Source organism: Ascaphus truei, chromosome 8 (genome assembly GCF_040206685.1).
Source record: "Ascaphus truei isolate aAscTru1 chromosome 8, aAscTru1.hap1, whole genome shotgun sequence".
Classification (NCBI taxonomy): domain Eukaryota; kingdom Metazoa; phylum Chordata; class Amphibia; order Anura; family Ascaphidae; genus Ascaphus; species Ascaphus truei.
In genome coordinates this window covers 32790334-32807409 of record NC_134490.1, presented here as the reverse complement: position 1 = coordinate 32807409, position 17076 = coordinate 32790334, and the positions used below count along the sequence as shown (strand labels likewise).

The 17076-nt window shown below is 45.1% G+C and overlaps 1 protein-coding gene across 1 annotated transcript in view; it reads left to right on the top strand.

Annotated features, from left to right (window-relative positions):
• Nucleotides 1-15208, top strand: part of SLC5A5 (solute carrier family 5 member 5) — a 38906-nt gene extending 23698 nt beyond the window's left edge. The window contains exons 8-16 of the mRNA XM_075611249.1: nt 6011-6140; nt 8891-8979; nt 9327-9439; nt 10539-10609; nt 10682-10768; nt 11356-11549; nt 12024-12127; nt 13784-13896; nt 14216-15208. Of these exons, the coding sequence (XP_075467364.1) occupies nt 6011-6140; nt 8891-8979; nt 9327-9439; nt 10539-10609; nt 10682-10768; nt 11356-11549; nt 12024-12127; nt 13784-13896; nt 14216-14341 (1027 nt within the window). The 3' untranslated portion in view covers nt 14342-15208. The remainder of the gene's footprint in view (nt 1-6010; nt 6141-8890; nt 8980-9326; nt 9440-10538; nt 10610-10681; nt 10769-11355; nt 11550-12023; nt 12128-13783; nt 13897-14215) is intronic.
• The last annotated feature ends 1868 nt before the right edge of the window (nt 15209-17076 follow it).

Genomic DNA, 17076 nt, shown 5'->3' with positions numbered 1-17076 from the left:
AGCCCCCCCCCCACACACAAATAAGCCCCCATCCACATACACACACACACACACACACACACACACACACAAATAAGTCCCCATCCACACAAAAACACACACACAAATAAGCCCCCATACACACACACACACACACAAATAAGCCTCCATCCACCCACCCACACACACACACACACACAAATAAGCCCCCATCCAGACACACACACACAGACACACAAACAAGTCCCCATACATACACACACACACACACACAAATAAGCCCCCATCCACACACACACAAATAAGCCCCCATCCACATACACACACACACACACACACACACACAAATAAGCCCCCATGTCCCACACACACACAAAGCCACCCTCCACACACGTGCACGCCCCCCTACACACACACACACACAAGCCCCCCATCACACACAAATAAGCCCCCCTAAACACACAAATAAGCTCCCCTCCTCCTTGGGGAAAGAAAGGGGCCTGGCAGGGTGGTATAAGGGGGATATGGGGGCTTACGTGGGGCCCTTGGATGGGGCAGCATGGCCAGCACAAGGCAGAGCACAGCAGGCCCGCAAAGGCCCAGCAAAGAATCTGGAGAAGGGAGGGACAGATGGGCGGGGCTGAGCAAAGGCCCTTCTGTCCTGTAGGAGGGAAGCGGCATCCAGGAAAGGGGAGGTCCCGGCAGCCATGAAAGGGGAGGTTCGGTCTTGATTGCAGAGAGTGTAGGGTTGCTGGTAGGGAGGCCGGGCCCCTTAAATGGCGGGCCCAGGATAGCAGTACCGGCTGTCCCCCCCCTGTCGGCGGCCCTGCACACGACCTCCCATTGATGTCAAAGAGTGGGCATTGCGATAGTGCCCTTGGATAGGTACAATTGCAGTTTAATGAATAACCCCAATTGAATTTGACGGCAGATAACTGCCCCTTGGCGTAGCTAGTCTGCCTATTTTGCCATCTGCTGTAAAACCTCAGACCCTATGTTATGCTTGGCTTTCTGTCATACAGATGTAGTCTGTTTGTATCCGGGGTTTTCCTGACCCGAGCCTGTCCCTTATGTGAGATTTCCCAAGAAATTTACGAGAGTTATCCACGATTTAACCTGGGTGAAGTGAGACCTGAAGGCTGGCAGAAATTCGATATGTGGCGTTATATGCAATACCAGCCAGAATCTCAAGCCGGTGATCGCGAGTTATTGTGTCCCCTCCTGTATAGCTGGAAAAACACTCAGACAAGGGCTAGGCTGAATGTGTACTACATGTTACATGAGGAACAGGGCTAGGCTGAATGTGTACTGCATGTTACATGTAGACAAGGGCTAGGTTGAGTGACACTCACTGTACTGCATGTTACATGCTGACAAGGGCTAGGTTGAGTGACACTCACTGTACTGCATGTTACATGAGAACAAGGGCTAGGTTGAGTGACACTCACTGTACTGCATGTTACATGAGAACAAGGGCTAGGCTGAATGTGTAATGAATGTTACTGCTAAAGAGTAAAAACATCTTAAAATAATGAAACCAGTGAACACTTTATAAAACAAAACTTATTTTTTATTATATGAAAACGTACTTACTGCAATCTGTGTGTATACAGTACATTCGTATAAAGATAAATAAATATATATATATATATATTCAGTACTGAAGTCTTGTGTACTCATATACTTTAGATTTTTGTTTATTGCATTGTCTGCGCTCCACCTTTTTGTTGATGTTGCGGTTAATGGATCAAGCTGTGCAGAAGAAGGGTCTCCTTCTGTGATGCCTACAGTACTGTAACCTCTGCAGACTCTGCATACTGTATACACTATTAAATGATATCCACAAACCCTCAACCCCCATCGCCAGCCAGCCAAACTCCCTCCCCCGTACCTGAGAGAAGAGAATGTAAGGTTTGGAACACAGCATAATTCGCACGCACGCATGCGCAATATTAACTACCATCCCACAACCGACCCTCATCACCAAGACAGGATTAGCCTCCGAAACAAGATAACAATTCAATTTCGGAGTGAAACAAATTAGGAGAGAATTTTACACTGGTTTTATTTCTCCCAACAGTACTGTAGGACTGAATAACAGAATACCACACGTTTGTACATAAAATATACTGTATATATACAGGCATACCCCGCATTAACGTACGCAATGGGACCGGAGCATGTATGTAAAGCGAAAATGTACTTAAAGTGAAGCACTACCTTTTTTCCACTTATTGATGCATGTACTGTACTGCAATCGTCATATACGTGCATAACTGATGTAAATAACACATTTGTAACAGGCTCTATAGTCTCCCCGCTTGCGTACAGCTTCGGTACAGGTAGGGAGTCGGTATTGCTGTTCAGGACGTACTGACAGGCGCATGCGTGAACTGCCGTTTGCCTATTGAGCGACATGTACTTACTCGCGAGTGTACTTAAAGTGAGTGTACTTAAAGCGGGGTATGCCTGTACGTATGTAGTGCATGTTACAAGGGCTAGGTTGAATGAAACTCACAGTACTGCATGTTACATGAGGAACAGGGCTAGGCTGAATGTGTACTGCATGTTACATGCTGACAAGGGCTAGAAAACCTTAGTACTTTACGTACAGTACTACTGTAAGTGTATTAAATGTACTGCTAAAGTGTAAAAACGTCTTAAAACAATGAAACCAGTGAACACTTTATAAAACAAAACTTATTTTTTATTATATGAAAAGCAATCCTAGTACATTTTTAGTTGATTATTGTGAAATTAATTAAATAAGTGTTCATCCCCATAGCCGTGGGTGTTCCAGGGAAGATGCCTTTTATGCCTTAAAAAGGCATTTATGTTGTCTTTACAGCTCGGGAAAAAACGGGTCATAATGAAATGCCCTTTTTATTTCGTCCATAATATTTCTGCGCAAATTCGAAGGCAGCGCTTTCTTGCACCTATTGCCATCATAATTAACCACCTTAAACCACTGAAGATGTATGTAACTATGTAACAATGACATGGTGTTTCATAATGAGAACGGCTAGTATGGTAACTTTTCAAGCGCTTCTCAAAGTATTTTTCCTGTATGCTCTGCGGGAGGTCTGTTAGCGTCATGTCTGGGATCGTGCCCGGATTGAGTTGTATTTGAAGCTGTACTCTCGGTGCTGAGGGTCGTGCAGCAGGCGTGCTTAATTCACTGGGCGAGGATAGATGGTCTGGGGAGCTTCGTATTTGCACCAGTACACCTCTGGGTGCAGCGGGTGTTGGTGGAAGAGGTGTGCTTCTGTCAATGGGTGAGGGTAGAGTGTCTGGTAGGATGCTTTCCTCCGGTGGTGTGTGTTGTCTTGGCGGCGTGCAGGCCAATTCCAGTGAAGAAGAAGGTGCAGGTGGTGGATGGTGTTCCTCCCGGTCAACCTCCTGCTCCTGCGTTGGACATACAAGGGGAGGGACAGAAACAAAATAATAGAGCCCAGCAATGTCATTGTCAATGTTGACCATGCCCCTCTCCATCACCTCCATTCTCTCCAAAAGTTGATCCAACTTTGCCTCCATTCTTTCCCTGTATTGCTTTGTTGTGTTGCAAATTCTTCCGTAGTCACTTAAAAATTCCAGTTTGCGACCTACGGAACTCGGGCTCACAAAAGGTGTGAGGGTGGAATCGTGTTCTTTCTCTAAGAGGCTGGGTGATCGGAGGGGGACATCGGTGGGACAGGGGAAGTGTTGTTCTGCTTCCGTTGTCAGAGGGCCATCTGGTTGTGCATCGGTGGGGCAGGGGATGTCTGGTTCGGTGTCTGTTGTCAGAGGTCTGTCTGGTTGTGCATCAGTGTGGCAGGGGATGTCTTGTTTGGCTTCTGTGGTTAGAGGACCGTCTGGCCATGCATAGGTGGTGCTGGGGACTTCTTGTTCATCTTCAGTTTGGGTAGACCGAGGGTCGTCTGGTTCGGCAACATTCGCTTGAACCCATTCAATGTCCTTATGTATGACAGTTCCAATTTCCTTCCTGCAACAGGATGTTTTGACTTGGGAACTTTTAGTACTTTTTCTTTAGGCACCATAGGCTTTCTGGCCATCTTTGCCTTTGGCACACAGACAGCTGCTTGTTGCAAATGTAGAATTGGGACTGATCAATGTCAGACGTTTAAGCACAATACAGTATCTGGACAGAAAGCAGTTGTTTCAGAGACAGATAAGCCATTGTGGAGGAGATCCATTTTGGTTGACCTTTTATGCACTGTATGCCCGACTCGATGGTACAGGTGTTAAAAGAGTGTAACATTAACGTTACATAACAAATGCTTTGCATATTTACTTTACTGTATGTTCACTGTGCTTCGTTTCATTTCTTGTCAAAAGCAGCAATGCCCAGAACAGTTATTTCAAAGGAGATGAGCATGACAATACAGCAGATGTACCTGAAAGGACATCAAATAAGCCATATCCAAGCCTAGTTAAATAGCTCGGGCGTCAACGTCACTCATAGCTGTGTCTGCTATCATGCCCATGCAAAGACTAATTTTCAGAGCGTGACCTCTTGTACTCTCCTCTCTCTCTAGAAACTCCTGCAGAATGTGACACTACATGTGCCATCTATAGCAGTGGCTCCCAACTCCAGTCTTCAAGGATCGCTAACAGTCCAGATTTTCAGGATACCCCTGCTTGAGCACAGGTAGTTCAGTCAAAATGAGTGGGCCACTTGTGCTAATGAGAGCATGTCCTTAAAACCTGGACTATTAGAGGTCATTGAGGACTGGAGTTGGGAGTCACTGATTTGTAGCATTCTCTAATGGAGGGGTGCTAAACTCCAGTCCTCAATCCCCCCTCCTCACCCCTCCCCCCCCCCCCCCACAGGACAGGTTTTCAGGATATCCCAGCTTCAGCACAGGTGACTCAATCAGAGGCTCAGTGTTTGACTGAGCCAGCTATGCTAACGCTGGGATATCCTGAAAACCTGACCTGTTGGGGGGATTTGGGGACTGGAGTTGAGCCCCCCTGCACTAATGTATAAAAAGGTTAAATCCCGGGCAGTGGAGAATAAATGTCACTTTTTAACTAGCACGATCTTGCTGGAAGCAATTTATTGGCACATTTTCTCAGTTCTGGTTTCCACTTTGATAATATGTTAAAAGAAAATATTTGATTTTAATAAAACGTCCCTAAATGTTGGATAGAAGAGGAGCCCAGATTGTGACCTGCTGTGATCCGTATCTCTTCCCTGTCCTCCGTTTCCCCCCTCCTCCTAGCCTGCAGATTAACCCCGTCAGAGGCTAGCAGACCATTGCGAACTCTCCCAGAATTTCGAGTTTGCCTTTGGCGCCCAGCAATTAATCCACTTTGGTCCTCCAGGGGTTAAAAAAATGTTGGTTAATGAAATGCAGGAAAGATTTTTTTGGGGGATGCTAAGAGTAGGGAAATGCCTTTGTTACTGTCAGTTTAAAAATCCCCTTGATGTGTATTGTTCCAGGAGACTTGCTTAGTAAAAGTATACACTCTCAGCCAATCTGCCACTCTGTATAATGATCCTGAGTATCCCTCTAAATGTACAGCAGTGTTACTTCTCCTTGTGTGACCTTGGGCAACTTACTTTAACTGCCTGTGCCCCCGGCAGCAAAATTAGATTGTAAGCTGTATGGGGCAGGAATGCACTGTGCCTGAAAAAGTCTATGTGCAGCGCTGCGTACACTGCCAGAGAAAAAAAATATTAGCACAAATTATTCATTCCCTCTAAATATGCATAAAATACACTGGATAACAATGTATTGCATGCACCTCTGTCAGCAAATGGGTTAACCCATCGTAATAATCAGCATCCTTTCCCTAATATGTTTGCCTTATATAGTGTGTACATATAATTTTGCAGGCACAGTGAATCCCTGCAGAGCTTGCAATCTAAGTCTGACACAGGAGGCTATTACAGTCTAGGGGGGAGGGGGGTTACGCTAGCAGGAACAGGGTTAAGCCCCCTCAATGGTAGCAGAGGGAGGCACTCTCTTTGGTCTCGGTTGGGCTGAATTTTGAGGGTCTCTCTGCGCGGGTTCTTCTCTGCTCACAGAGCCATCCTGGTGAATCAAGTGGCTCTCTGCTTCATCATATGCAGCGCAGTGGTCTGCGGCATCATCATGTTCGTGCTGTACCGGAGCTGTGACCCAATGCTCGCCGGATACGTCTCAGCCCCTGACCAGGTAGGGAAAGAGGGAATGAACTCAGAAATTCCCCATCTCCTCATACGGAGTCAAAAAGGATCTTAGACTTAAAAAAAAGAAATGATAAATAATGTCTAGCAAATAGAAATATCACGTGTGACCACGTTCACATGTGTCAGACAGATCTGCAGCTAGGGTTGCCAGGTGGCTTGTCCAAAAATACTGGACACAATGGTGAAAGGTGCGACTCGCGCGAGAATCGTTGGTGGGGAAGAATGTTATTTATAAATGACCTGACTGTTACGTAATTTTTTCTAAATTTCACTCCCAAGTGTACAAAAATTTGCACCAATTTATATTCTATTTCGTAAAAAGTCTGGGGAGGGGTCTTGGGAGGGAGTGCCCTCACTAGGATTTTTTTTAGGAAATAGAATATGAAATGGTGCAAATTGGTGCATGCTTAGAGTGAAGTTTAGAACAAAAGACGTAATGGTCAGATCATTTATAAATAACTGACCTGCAGTCATAGAGGACCATGGCGAGCAATACTGATCTTAATGCTCCTCCCACAAATTCCAAGATTGTTGCACCCCTCCTCATCCTCTCTCCCCTCATCCTCTGTCATCCTCCCCTCCTCCTCTTTACCCCTCCCCTCATCCTCTCACCCTCCCCCATCATCCTCTCTAACCCCCCACCCCACATCCTCTCACCACACCCTCTCTCACCCCTCTCCCTTCATAATCTCACCTCACCCTCTCTCCCCTCCCCTCCCTTCATCCTCACCCCCCTCCCTTCATCCTCTCCCCCCCCCTTCATCCTCTCCCCCCCCTTCATCCTCTCCCCCCCTCATCCTCTCACCCCCCCTTCATCCTCTCACCCCCCCTCCCTTCATCCTCTCTCACCCCCCCCTTCATCCTCTTACCCCACCCCCTTCATCCTCTCACCCCCCTTCCCCTTTCACTCCTCCCCCCTCACCCCCACAAGACAGGCATAGAAAACACACACACACACACCAGGACAAAACAGTACAAGTACAGACACACAGACACACCAGGACAAAACAGAATAAATACACACAGGACAATAACACTCTGGTTAATAAGTCCAGAGACCTAATACCGCACACATACATGTCCCCCTGTCCCCCCCCCCCCCCCCCGCACACATACATGTCCGTCTCCCCCCCCCCCCCCCCCCGCACACATACATGTCCGGTATTATCTCTCATTTTTTACCGGACAGAGTAACCAAATACCGTGCTGTCCGGTTCCATACTGGACACCTGGCAACACTATCTGCAACCCTGCCTTTCCCCATTATCTCTTAACATACAATTCTGCCACTACAGCAAAGGGATTCTGGGTAATGGGATGCAAATGAGCACACAGTAAGTCACTAAATAATAAATACTGATTTCTGAATCATCCAAAGAGATAGTTCCAATCAGGGCTATTTTGGGGGAGTGAACGAACTTCCTGCTTCTTTTTTTGTATGGATCACAAGAAACCCCATGTCGCAATGTTGAAATGATTATGAATGGGGTTTGGGATACTGACTGGGACAGAGGGAGAGATGTTTCTTGTAGGACATTTATTTATTTAAAGCTGAATTGTCTGTTGTAGTTTAGAGGTAAATTCATTTTCTTTGCTCAGTGCTCTGGCAACATCCTGCCTGCAGTACAACAATCTCCACTGTTTAGATCTACAATTTTTGGAATGTATGTATATATAAACAGAGCCACCGACAGCTTTCCTGGGGCCCAGGACTAGAGTCTCCAGCTGGGCCCCTGGTTGTTGAGTGCTCTAACCAGGAAGGGGGTGGGGGGCAGGTTTCTCTCTCACCCTGTTGCTGGCCCTGTGAGTCTCTCCCCCCCCCCCTCTTCTCTCTCATTCTATATCCGTCTATTTTTCCCACCTTACTCTCAATTCGGCTCTCTCATTCACCTCCCCTATCTTTCATTTAGTCTCCTCTCTCACCTCCTTCCCTCCTCCCTTCTATAATATGACAATGGTATGAATTACGTAATTATGTTTGTCTAATGTAATTGTCTAATTGCTTGCTTTACAAGCAGGATTAAATAACACCCTTTTTACAGCATTGTAAAACTTTATTATGCGCCTGTATATAAAGTGTTTAATTGAAGTGAGTTGCAGAAACTCCATGCCCTGCCCCAAAACGCTTTGATTGTAGATGAAACACAATGATCCTAGTATAGGGAGCAATAGGAGGAGTTATAGGGAGAGGTTATATGGAGCAATAGGAGGAGTTATAGGGAGCGGTTATATGGAGCAATAGGAGGAGTTATAGGGAGAGGTTATATGGAGCAATAGGAGGAGTTATAGGGAGCGGTTGTATGGAGCAATAGGAGGAGTTATAGGGAGGTTATATGGAGCAATAGGAGGAGTTATAGGGAGAGGTTATATGGAGCAATAGGAGGAGTTATAGGGAGAGGTTATATGGAGTAAATGGAGGAGTTATATGGATCAATAGGAGTTATAGAGAGATTATATGGAGTAATAAGAGGAGTTATAGGGATATGGGGCAATAGGAGTTATAGGGAGCAGATATGGAGCAATAGGAGGCATTATAGGGAGGATTAATATATAGCAATAGGAGTTAATAGGGAGCGGTTATATGGAGTAGTAGCAGTTATGAGATAGAGAGCGCTAAACGTGGCACAGACAGGAAGTGGTATGAATGGACATGGGTTTATTTCTGCACAAAGCCTTAGTTATGTGTCACCCCCATCTCCTGAACAAACCCTGCTGTTCCTGTGCCTCTCGTTACAGTACATGCCGTACCTAGTACTGGAAATCTTCGACCAATACCCTGGTGTCCCAGGGCTCTTCCTCGCCTGCGCTTACAGCGGGACGCTGAGGTGAGAGATTATTGAAGCCTTCTGACAAGTATCGCTGCTTGTGCTTTCTAACGGAGAATCTTCTACTGAAGGAACATTCTGTGGGTACCGCACTGACGCAATGCAGAAGACTTTGCATGGCGGGGGGTGGAAATATGTCCAGAGATACTCTTTAGCAATATTCACTAGAGCATCATTATTGGCATGTATTAGAACCTTTTTCATTTGATCTGCAAGAAGTCCCCACATCGCTATGACACTCATTACACTGGGTTAACAAATTGGAAAACAGATTAGTTAAATTGACTGTGTCGCTGGCCACTCTGTCAGCTGTCTTTCAACCTCACCTCCAGTTTTTTCCTTCCCAGCACGGCGTCCACTAGTATCAACGCCATGGCGGCGGTAACCATGGAGGATCTGATAAAGCCATGGATGCCAACATTGTCCACGAAGAAGCTGACCCACATCTCTAAGGGGCTGTGTGAGTTCCCCTTCGCAGAGAGCCTTCCCATCTCACAAAGTGCAGGATTTGGGGGCGCACAGGAGAAGGGGGTTTGCAGAGTGAGACAGACAGGGCGTAGAGGGACAGGACACTGACAATCCTAACATAGCTTTGTATAACGCTGGGGACACTTTATTCCAAAAAAAAAACATTCAATGCCAAAGGAGCAAGTGATGTGCAAGGAGTTCAAGCACTGAGGGGGGTTACAAGGGCCTTCTTATTTTAGCAAAGCATATCCTTTGTCCCTGATCCCTCAGCTTCATCTCACTGTTACTGTCTCTTTTCTCTGCCACTGCCCATTTTATCAGTCTACTTTCTTCCTCGTCACCTTTTTGTCTGTCACTGTCCCCTATTCTGCTTGTCACTGTAATGTAAATATTCCTTGGTCTCTGTTCTGCCACATGCACCGTCCGTAGCCCTAGACTTGTAATATTATGCTTGCGTTTCAGACACTGAACGAGCTCAGTGGTCAGTGTGCACCCGTCAGGTAGTGAGTAGCTTACTCCATTATACTGCAGGTCAGACCACTGTATATAGAAGCCCTGAAGGGCCATATTCTGGTTCAGGCTCCCTCTTCTACAATAGCTAATGTCCAAACAACATTGCACAAGGTCCACATTTTTAGAACTAATGCTACTGTGACTTAACCCCCAATGTTAGGGGTGGTGCTCCCAAATAGTTAAATGCAAATCAAAAGAAATGTGATAATAGTCATTCTTAGTCACTATAGGCAATTATATCTTTCTATAGGTTGTTGGTCAAAATGCAGGCATTTTTTTTTTTTACATTTGGTTTCTATGATTTGTTTGTGGATAAAGATAAAAGGTACTGTATGTATATAATTGGTCTACTCCTCCTAGTATATAGATAGAATTGCCAACTTCTAAAAACCCTGGTTGTTATTGTTGATGTATCATTTATAATTGTAACGAGCATATAGGTTTTTATGTAATTGTCATCCATGCTGCGCAAGCTTTTGTGTTTTCATACCGGCTTGAAATGTTGCTTTTTGTGTCTCAGAGTGGCCATTACAAAATGCTTTGTCTTTTAAATTGCATCTCTCTGTTCGCTCTTGCAGCTCTGCTCTATGGCTGCTTCTGTATTACTGTGGCTGCCTTATCATCGTTCCTCAGGGGCGGAGTTCTTCAGGTGAAGTAATGGTTGCAAGGGGTGTGGCTTTGTCTGCCTGCGGAGCTTCCTGACTCTACCTCTCTCTTACAGGGGTCATTCACAGTGATGGGAGTGATCAGCGGCCCAATACTGGGAGCCTTCATCTTAGGGATGTTCTTTGTTTCATGCAACACTGCTGTAAGTCCAGATTTGCCCCTGGTTTCTGTATTAACCTTTGCTGCCATAGGGGCCAGGAATGGCTTGAAGAGAAACAGAATACAATGCAGACACTTCTGGGAGAGGTTATAGCAGGTTATTTGTGTGTGTGTGGGGGTGTGTGTGGGGGTGAGAGGACACAGCCCGCTCTTTATCTATTGTTTATAAGTTAGGCGCTTAATAGGGCAGTGTATGTGAGGAGCCTGGCATGGCTACTGCCTGTGATTTATTTATGGTGTGGACAGTGTGTTTATGAGGACGGCATGCACGTCCAGTGCTAACTCTGTATCTACCAGCCTGTAAACCCTGGGTCTGTTAGAGCAGTGCGTCAGCCAGTACACCTATTCCTGTAAATGGAGGGATACACAGGGGTGACAAACTGCTATATTGTCTATGTCCTTTCTATGAGTAGATGGTGTTGTTGGTGGGGGGGCAGCAGCTATGAGAGGGGAGACTGGTGCATCTGTTGATCATATGAATGATTAGCGATGCTGGCATCACCGTAAGTGTGTGCAGAGAGGGTGGCTCTATGTTTAGCGGTCTCCGCACTTACACTCTCTTATCCTCAGGGTGTGTCTTCAGGACTAGCGGTGGGCTTTGTCCTGTCTTTCTGGGTGTCAGTAGGAGGTACACTTTATCCCCCCTCCCAAGAGATGATGGGCGGCCTGCCGATCTACGCAGACCTCTGCCCCTTATACAATTCCAGTGAAGGGATCATATACGGGCCTCTCCCTCCACTAAACATCACGGCTCCATCTCATCGGTAAGGTTATATTGAAACCACCACTCCTACCACTGGGTCACTGTACTTCCTACATGGAGTGTGTTCCTCCTATCAGTGTGACACAGTGACAGAGTTATGCCTCATGGAATCTGCTCCCGCCATCACTCAGTGACAGATAGAAGAGACTTGTGGTACATGGAATCTGCCCCTCACTTTACAGACAGATCTGACTTACAGCCCACAAGCATAAGGGGCCCAAGAAGTGTGTCTTCACTGCAGTAATTGACAGAAGGAACCTATGAGCCATGGATTGTCCCCAACAGCAAAGGCGATACAAATAGATCTAGGGTCCACTGACATTTTCTCTTCCACTTATTACCAAGTGGTATTTATTAAACAGCAATGCTGGCACCTCCAATAGTGAAGAATACTCACTCCCCCAAATAGATACAGTATATCATGTAACCAGAACAGGTTGAGCGGCTTGTACACTAAGTGCCATTTTCTGCACAGAACGGACATTGCTGAGGAGTTTTACTCCCTGTCGTACCTGTACTATGGAACCCTGGGCACATTCAGCACTGTGCTGACCGGAGTACTGATCAGCCAGCTGACAGGTAACCAAACTTCTGCTTACAGCTGGGTGCTTTTACACATCCCCCAACTCAGAGTGCAGGGGAAGGGGTCTGTGGAGTTAGGGGAGGGTCAAGGTGTAGGGAACGGAATCTGAAATTAGTGGTGTATAAATATTAGGGACATTTCACCCCAAAATATATCAACCCCCATTCAGTGCCAGATATAAGAGGCTCTGGTGCTGAAGGAGCTCTGTATAGTATTAAATAAGTGTGTCCCCTTCTCACCGACTGTCCATGTTCACCGTTTCCGATATGTCGCGTCTACTCACTCACCGTCACATATTCAGCTCAGTCCTTCCCAGAAATGCTCTTCATGCAATTCATATACAATGTAATGGGGCAAGAGGGGACAGGCTTAGATAAACATATTATATAAAGCACTGCTAAACATGGTCAAAAACAAATTTCTAGAACTATACATATTTTTTAAAATTAAATTTCCTATATCAGGAAAATAGTTTCTCAAGCCCTTACTGGGGTAGCATCAGCCAACCGTGCTTTTAAGATAAATAATGCAACGCGTTACAGCAGCAGTCCAAGCTGCCAGGTTTTAAAAAAAATGTTATTTTCCTTTAATATGTGCATCAATAAAATCCACACAATGATAAGTAATTAGCTAAGTTGCTGATCGATCCGTTCTCCATTGATCGATCGGGGAAGATTCGGCTCGGGGGTTCACTAAATGGCTGTCAGTATAGCAGATGAGTACCCAAGATGCAAAGTTTGGTGGGGAAGATCATGTGACCAGGCAGTCACTAGATACAATTGGTGCACTGTTGGAGAGGGGGCAGGGTCCAAAAGGAGATGTGCCAGAGCCTGTTTCAGAAGAGGAAGGTGATGTGACTTTGTAAATGGTTGATATAGAAACAAAATGCTTGTTACATTGTAATAAAAAAATCTGACTTTTTAATGTAAATGCTACAAGTATTTACTCAGTACAGAACTGATAAAAAAAACAAAAAAAAAAACGTAGGATATTGCTTGGTCTGCAGCTTTAATAAGTTCCCTTATGCTTAGTATTCTGTTATTTCACTGCTAAAAGGAACACTAACACAATGCAATTGACCTGGGTGGCATTGAGAAGCGATACCAGTCAGACTGCATTTAGAGTATATGAAGGTAACATGATTGCATAATGCCATCTAAACCCAAATACCACCACACGTGTCCTGAGCCTATGCAGCCTAATTTGTTAAACTGTGAGTTTGCACTTTACAAACTGATAGATATGTACAGGCAGCAAAAAAAAGTGGAAATTCACTATTCAGAGCATTTTCAGTACAGAAAAATACACAGCTCATTTACACACACTTTTTCTGACAAAGGGTTAGGATTCTGACAATGTTATTCTTGTTAAAAATCTATATAAAAAAAACCTATAACATCCAATGGTGCGTTTAATTTAACTATTATAGCTTCCAAATATTAAATGTAAAAAAATATTTAAAAGGATGAATTTTCAGTCAATCACATAACTTTAAACTACTTGACCTGTTACCGACATGTTCATATAAGACTACCCCTTCGGTGCAATATTCTTACTAATTATATATATGACACGCCTGGCCCCTCTAAGGGTTAATAAATAGGCCTCACTGAGTAATACACTCCCTTTCATTCTACCCTTCTCCTGTGCAGGTCCTACAAAGAGGGAGGCAGTGACTCATGGCCTGCTGTGGTGGGACCTTGTTATGGGATCCTGGCTTCTGCCAAAGGAGAATAAACAAGACTCTGAAAACACAGTGACTGAGGTAAGATCCGGGCACAGGGCAGGACTGAGGTTCAGTGCAAGTTATTCATACTGGAATAGCATTGTAGTGTTTGGGGCACAGTGAGCGTGACACAGGGAAGGACTGAGGTGTCCTGACAGTTGTGTGTGGGGATGGGGGGAGATTATTGAAAAAGCTGTAATTGCACCAAAACAGGACCGAGGTACAGTAAGAGACACTATGTGGGATGTCAGTACTGTAATAGTAGAGGATGGTAGAGGTCCAATGCAGTGACAACACTGTGCGTGTTGGAAATTGTCTTGCCATGATGGACAAATGATTTCACTGTTACAACTTCCAGGGCAACCACAGATCAAATCCTGAGAGCAACTGGTTCCTTCTCGGGCAGAAAGAAAACAGCCAACCGCCAGAGGAGCTACACCATATTCCAAGGAGCAGCCTTCTGGACAAAGAGTCCCATGTGTAAACCATTCCCACACAAGGAACAAACAGAACTTGAGCTCTTAACCTGTGAGACAAGCAGTCTGGCCTTGAGATAGGTTAAATGTCCAGTTGCTCCTGGGCTTGCATGAACTAACTGCACTAGTGTTCCTTTGGTGAAATGTGAATAATTGACACCGTTTTGAAAATCAGACAAGTATTTTTTTTTTTTTTTAAATCAATCTTTCAACTTGATTTTTCCACGGCAACAAAATTATTTGGAGGGTCTTCAATCTTGTGAAAATATTTATAAACTATGATCCAGATTTAGTTTCATTTGGCTAATGGTTACAGCATAATTATTTTAAAGGGAAATGAGTAATTACAAGAATTAGCAGCTAACATGCAAATTAAATGAACACTACGAAAACTATTTTTTTTTCACAAGAAGTGAAAAATGTAGTTTAAAAGGGCACTGTATTTCCAACGAACCGATTACATTAATAATTGATTTGCCTAATGTGTGGGATAAATGAGCAGGAATGCCAAGTAGAGAAACTACATATAGATCTAAACTAGAAGAATAAGAAAGATGTGCCAATGTGTTGCAGGTCTCCAAACGGTAAGGGGGTTAAAATAAGATTATTTTTTTTAGAACAAAATCTTTGGGATGACTGCAGTGGAACAATTGCAGGATAGGATCTGATTATTAAAGTGTAAGCTCTTTTTGGTAGTGGCTGCCCTTATACACACAAAAAAAATCATATTGTGCAAGTAGTTTTTGATATAAACAGATGAATAGGATTTCACCTTCTAGCCTTGCAAGGCAATGTTACTTAAATCTTTATACTGTATTTACACAATGATTTATTTATATATTAAAATAAAAATGCATACAAAATAAAAAAGTAGAACAGCCTAAGAATTTCATTACAAAAGAATCAGCTTTAAACATCCAAAATGTAACACTCCAGATAAGGAGGCAGGCTGTGTTAAGATGTCTAAGCAGTGGAAGTGCACCTATGGCTGTAATGGACCTGCAAGGGGTGTTATTAGATAAAATAATTTTCTAAGCGCTCACTATTTCAGAGCAAGTGGTGGAAGACTAGAAAGGGATATAGACCCCTTCAGCAATGTGCTGCACACCCATTCAGTGCTGGAGGGGTTTAAGGAATACAGATAATAGGTCATATTGCACCTTTCAGAGAAATAAGAGATTTTGCCATTCTCGTCCCGTCTAACAACTGAAAGAAAAAAATCCTGTATTATAACTTCATGGCAGGGGGTTCTTATGCTCTATAGTTGGATCGCCATTGGGTTTCTCAAATTTTCGACTAATCGGATAGGGTTTCTTTCTGCGCATAATCTAACTGTACTGTTTTATTTTAAAGCAGAAAACTCTGGTTCATTAACACAGGCTAAAAACAGACCAGCAAAGGTAAAGTCCAGCACTTTTTTATTTTTATTTTACGTGGCTACCATGTAAATCACTTCGCGGCAACAGGTATGGATGCAGACACTGTGTTAGAGATGGTATAGACTCTTTGGTGCAACAGACAGGATGACGTCTGTGAGATATGGATAAGTATATACAGCAAGGGATAAAGCTGAGGTGTTACCCCCATGTAACAGATGTAGCGTTTAAGATGGTAGCCATTAGCCACTTTGGCAAGACTCTCGTCACGAGAAGAGTACTCAGTGGCACGGTTGACAACGGTGTACATTTTACCATCGGGACTTGCAGTCAAATCAGAAGTTGTGCCTTCCACCCAGACCAAAAGTCCCACAACGCGTGCGACAGTATAACATGCAGACAGCCAGAAAATACAGGGTGTTTGTAGAGAGGTCAGGCAGTGTCACAAGGTGAAATTACCACAGGTGCACTCAAGGATCACTGTATACCTGTTCTGGCCCTGTTAACCCGTTGCTAGCTTGTGTGAGCTCTCCAGGCCCCATTGTTTGTTTGGAGGAGGGATGTCTCACTGCTACTGTATGCTAGATACCACAGCAGCAGTGGAGAACTGAGCCCAGGTGTACAGGTTAACTGGAGTAAGATGTCTCCACTCAGGAGCAGCTCCAGTTAGCCTTAGCACTGATGGCCCCCTAGTCTCACTCGATACATCCCATCATTCCTGTATGCCTTGTGACCCTGATCCCTGTAACTTCGGGGCCCAGCCCTTCAGACACCGGCACTCTATCAGCTAGCCCGAATCGATTTATTCTCTGGGGGAACGGTTCAAGTCCTCCTTTTCCAGCCGGTGACGAGATCTCCACCTTCCTCTCACTCCTCCTGCAGTGTCGCCAGTCCTCCATACAGCCAGTGGGAGACCAGTACGTTACAAGTTACTCTCTTCCCACCCCCTGTAGCCAGTCTCGGTCCTCTTCTAGCCGGTCACCAGCTCCTTTGCTTCCTCCAACCCACTGAAATCCTCCCACTTCAGCCGGAGACCAGCTCACCTCCTGCAACCGGTTGAAGTGCCCCCAATAGGTCATCAGCCCTTAAAGCCCTCTTTCAGCCGGTCTCAGTCTGGACCTCCTCATCCTTCAGTCTGTCAGGCCTCTCCCTCCTTCCTCCATTATCAGGCTGGCCGGTCACCAGTCCTCCTCCTCCTTGTCTCCCTCCTCCTGCCTCCGGTTGGAGTCCCCCGTCTCACCCGGCCCCGCCGCCTCCTGCACTCTCCTCAGGAAGCCATCCTGGGCCTGGCTGAGTCTGTGTTGCAGGGAAAGGAGAAGCCTGGCATTCAGGCGATCCGTGAGGGTGAGCTCGGCCCGCTCCGGCCC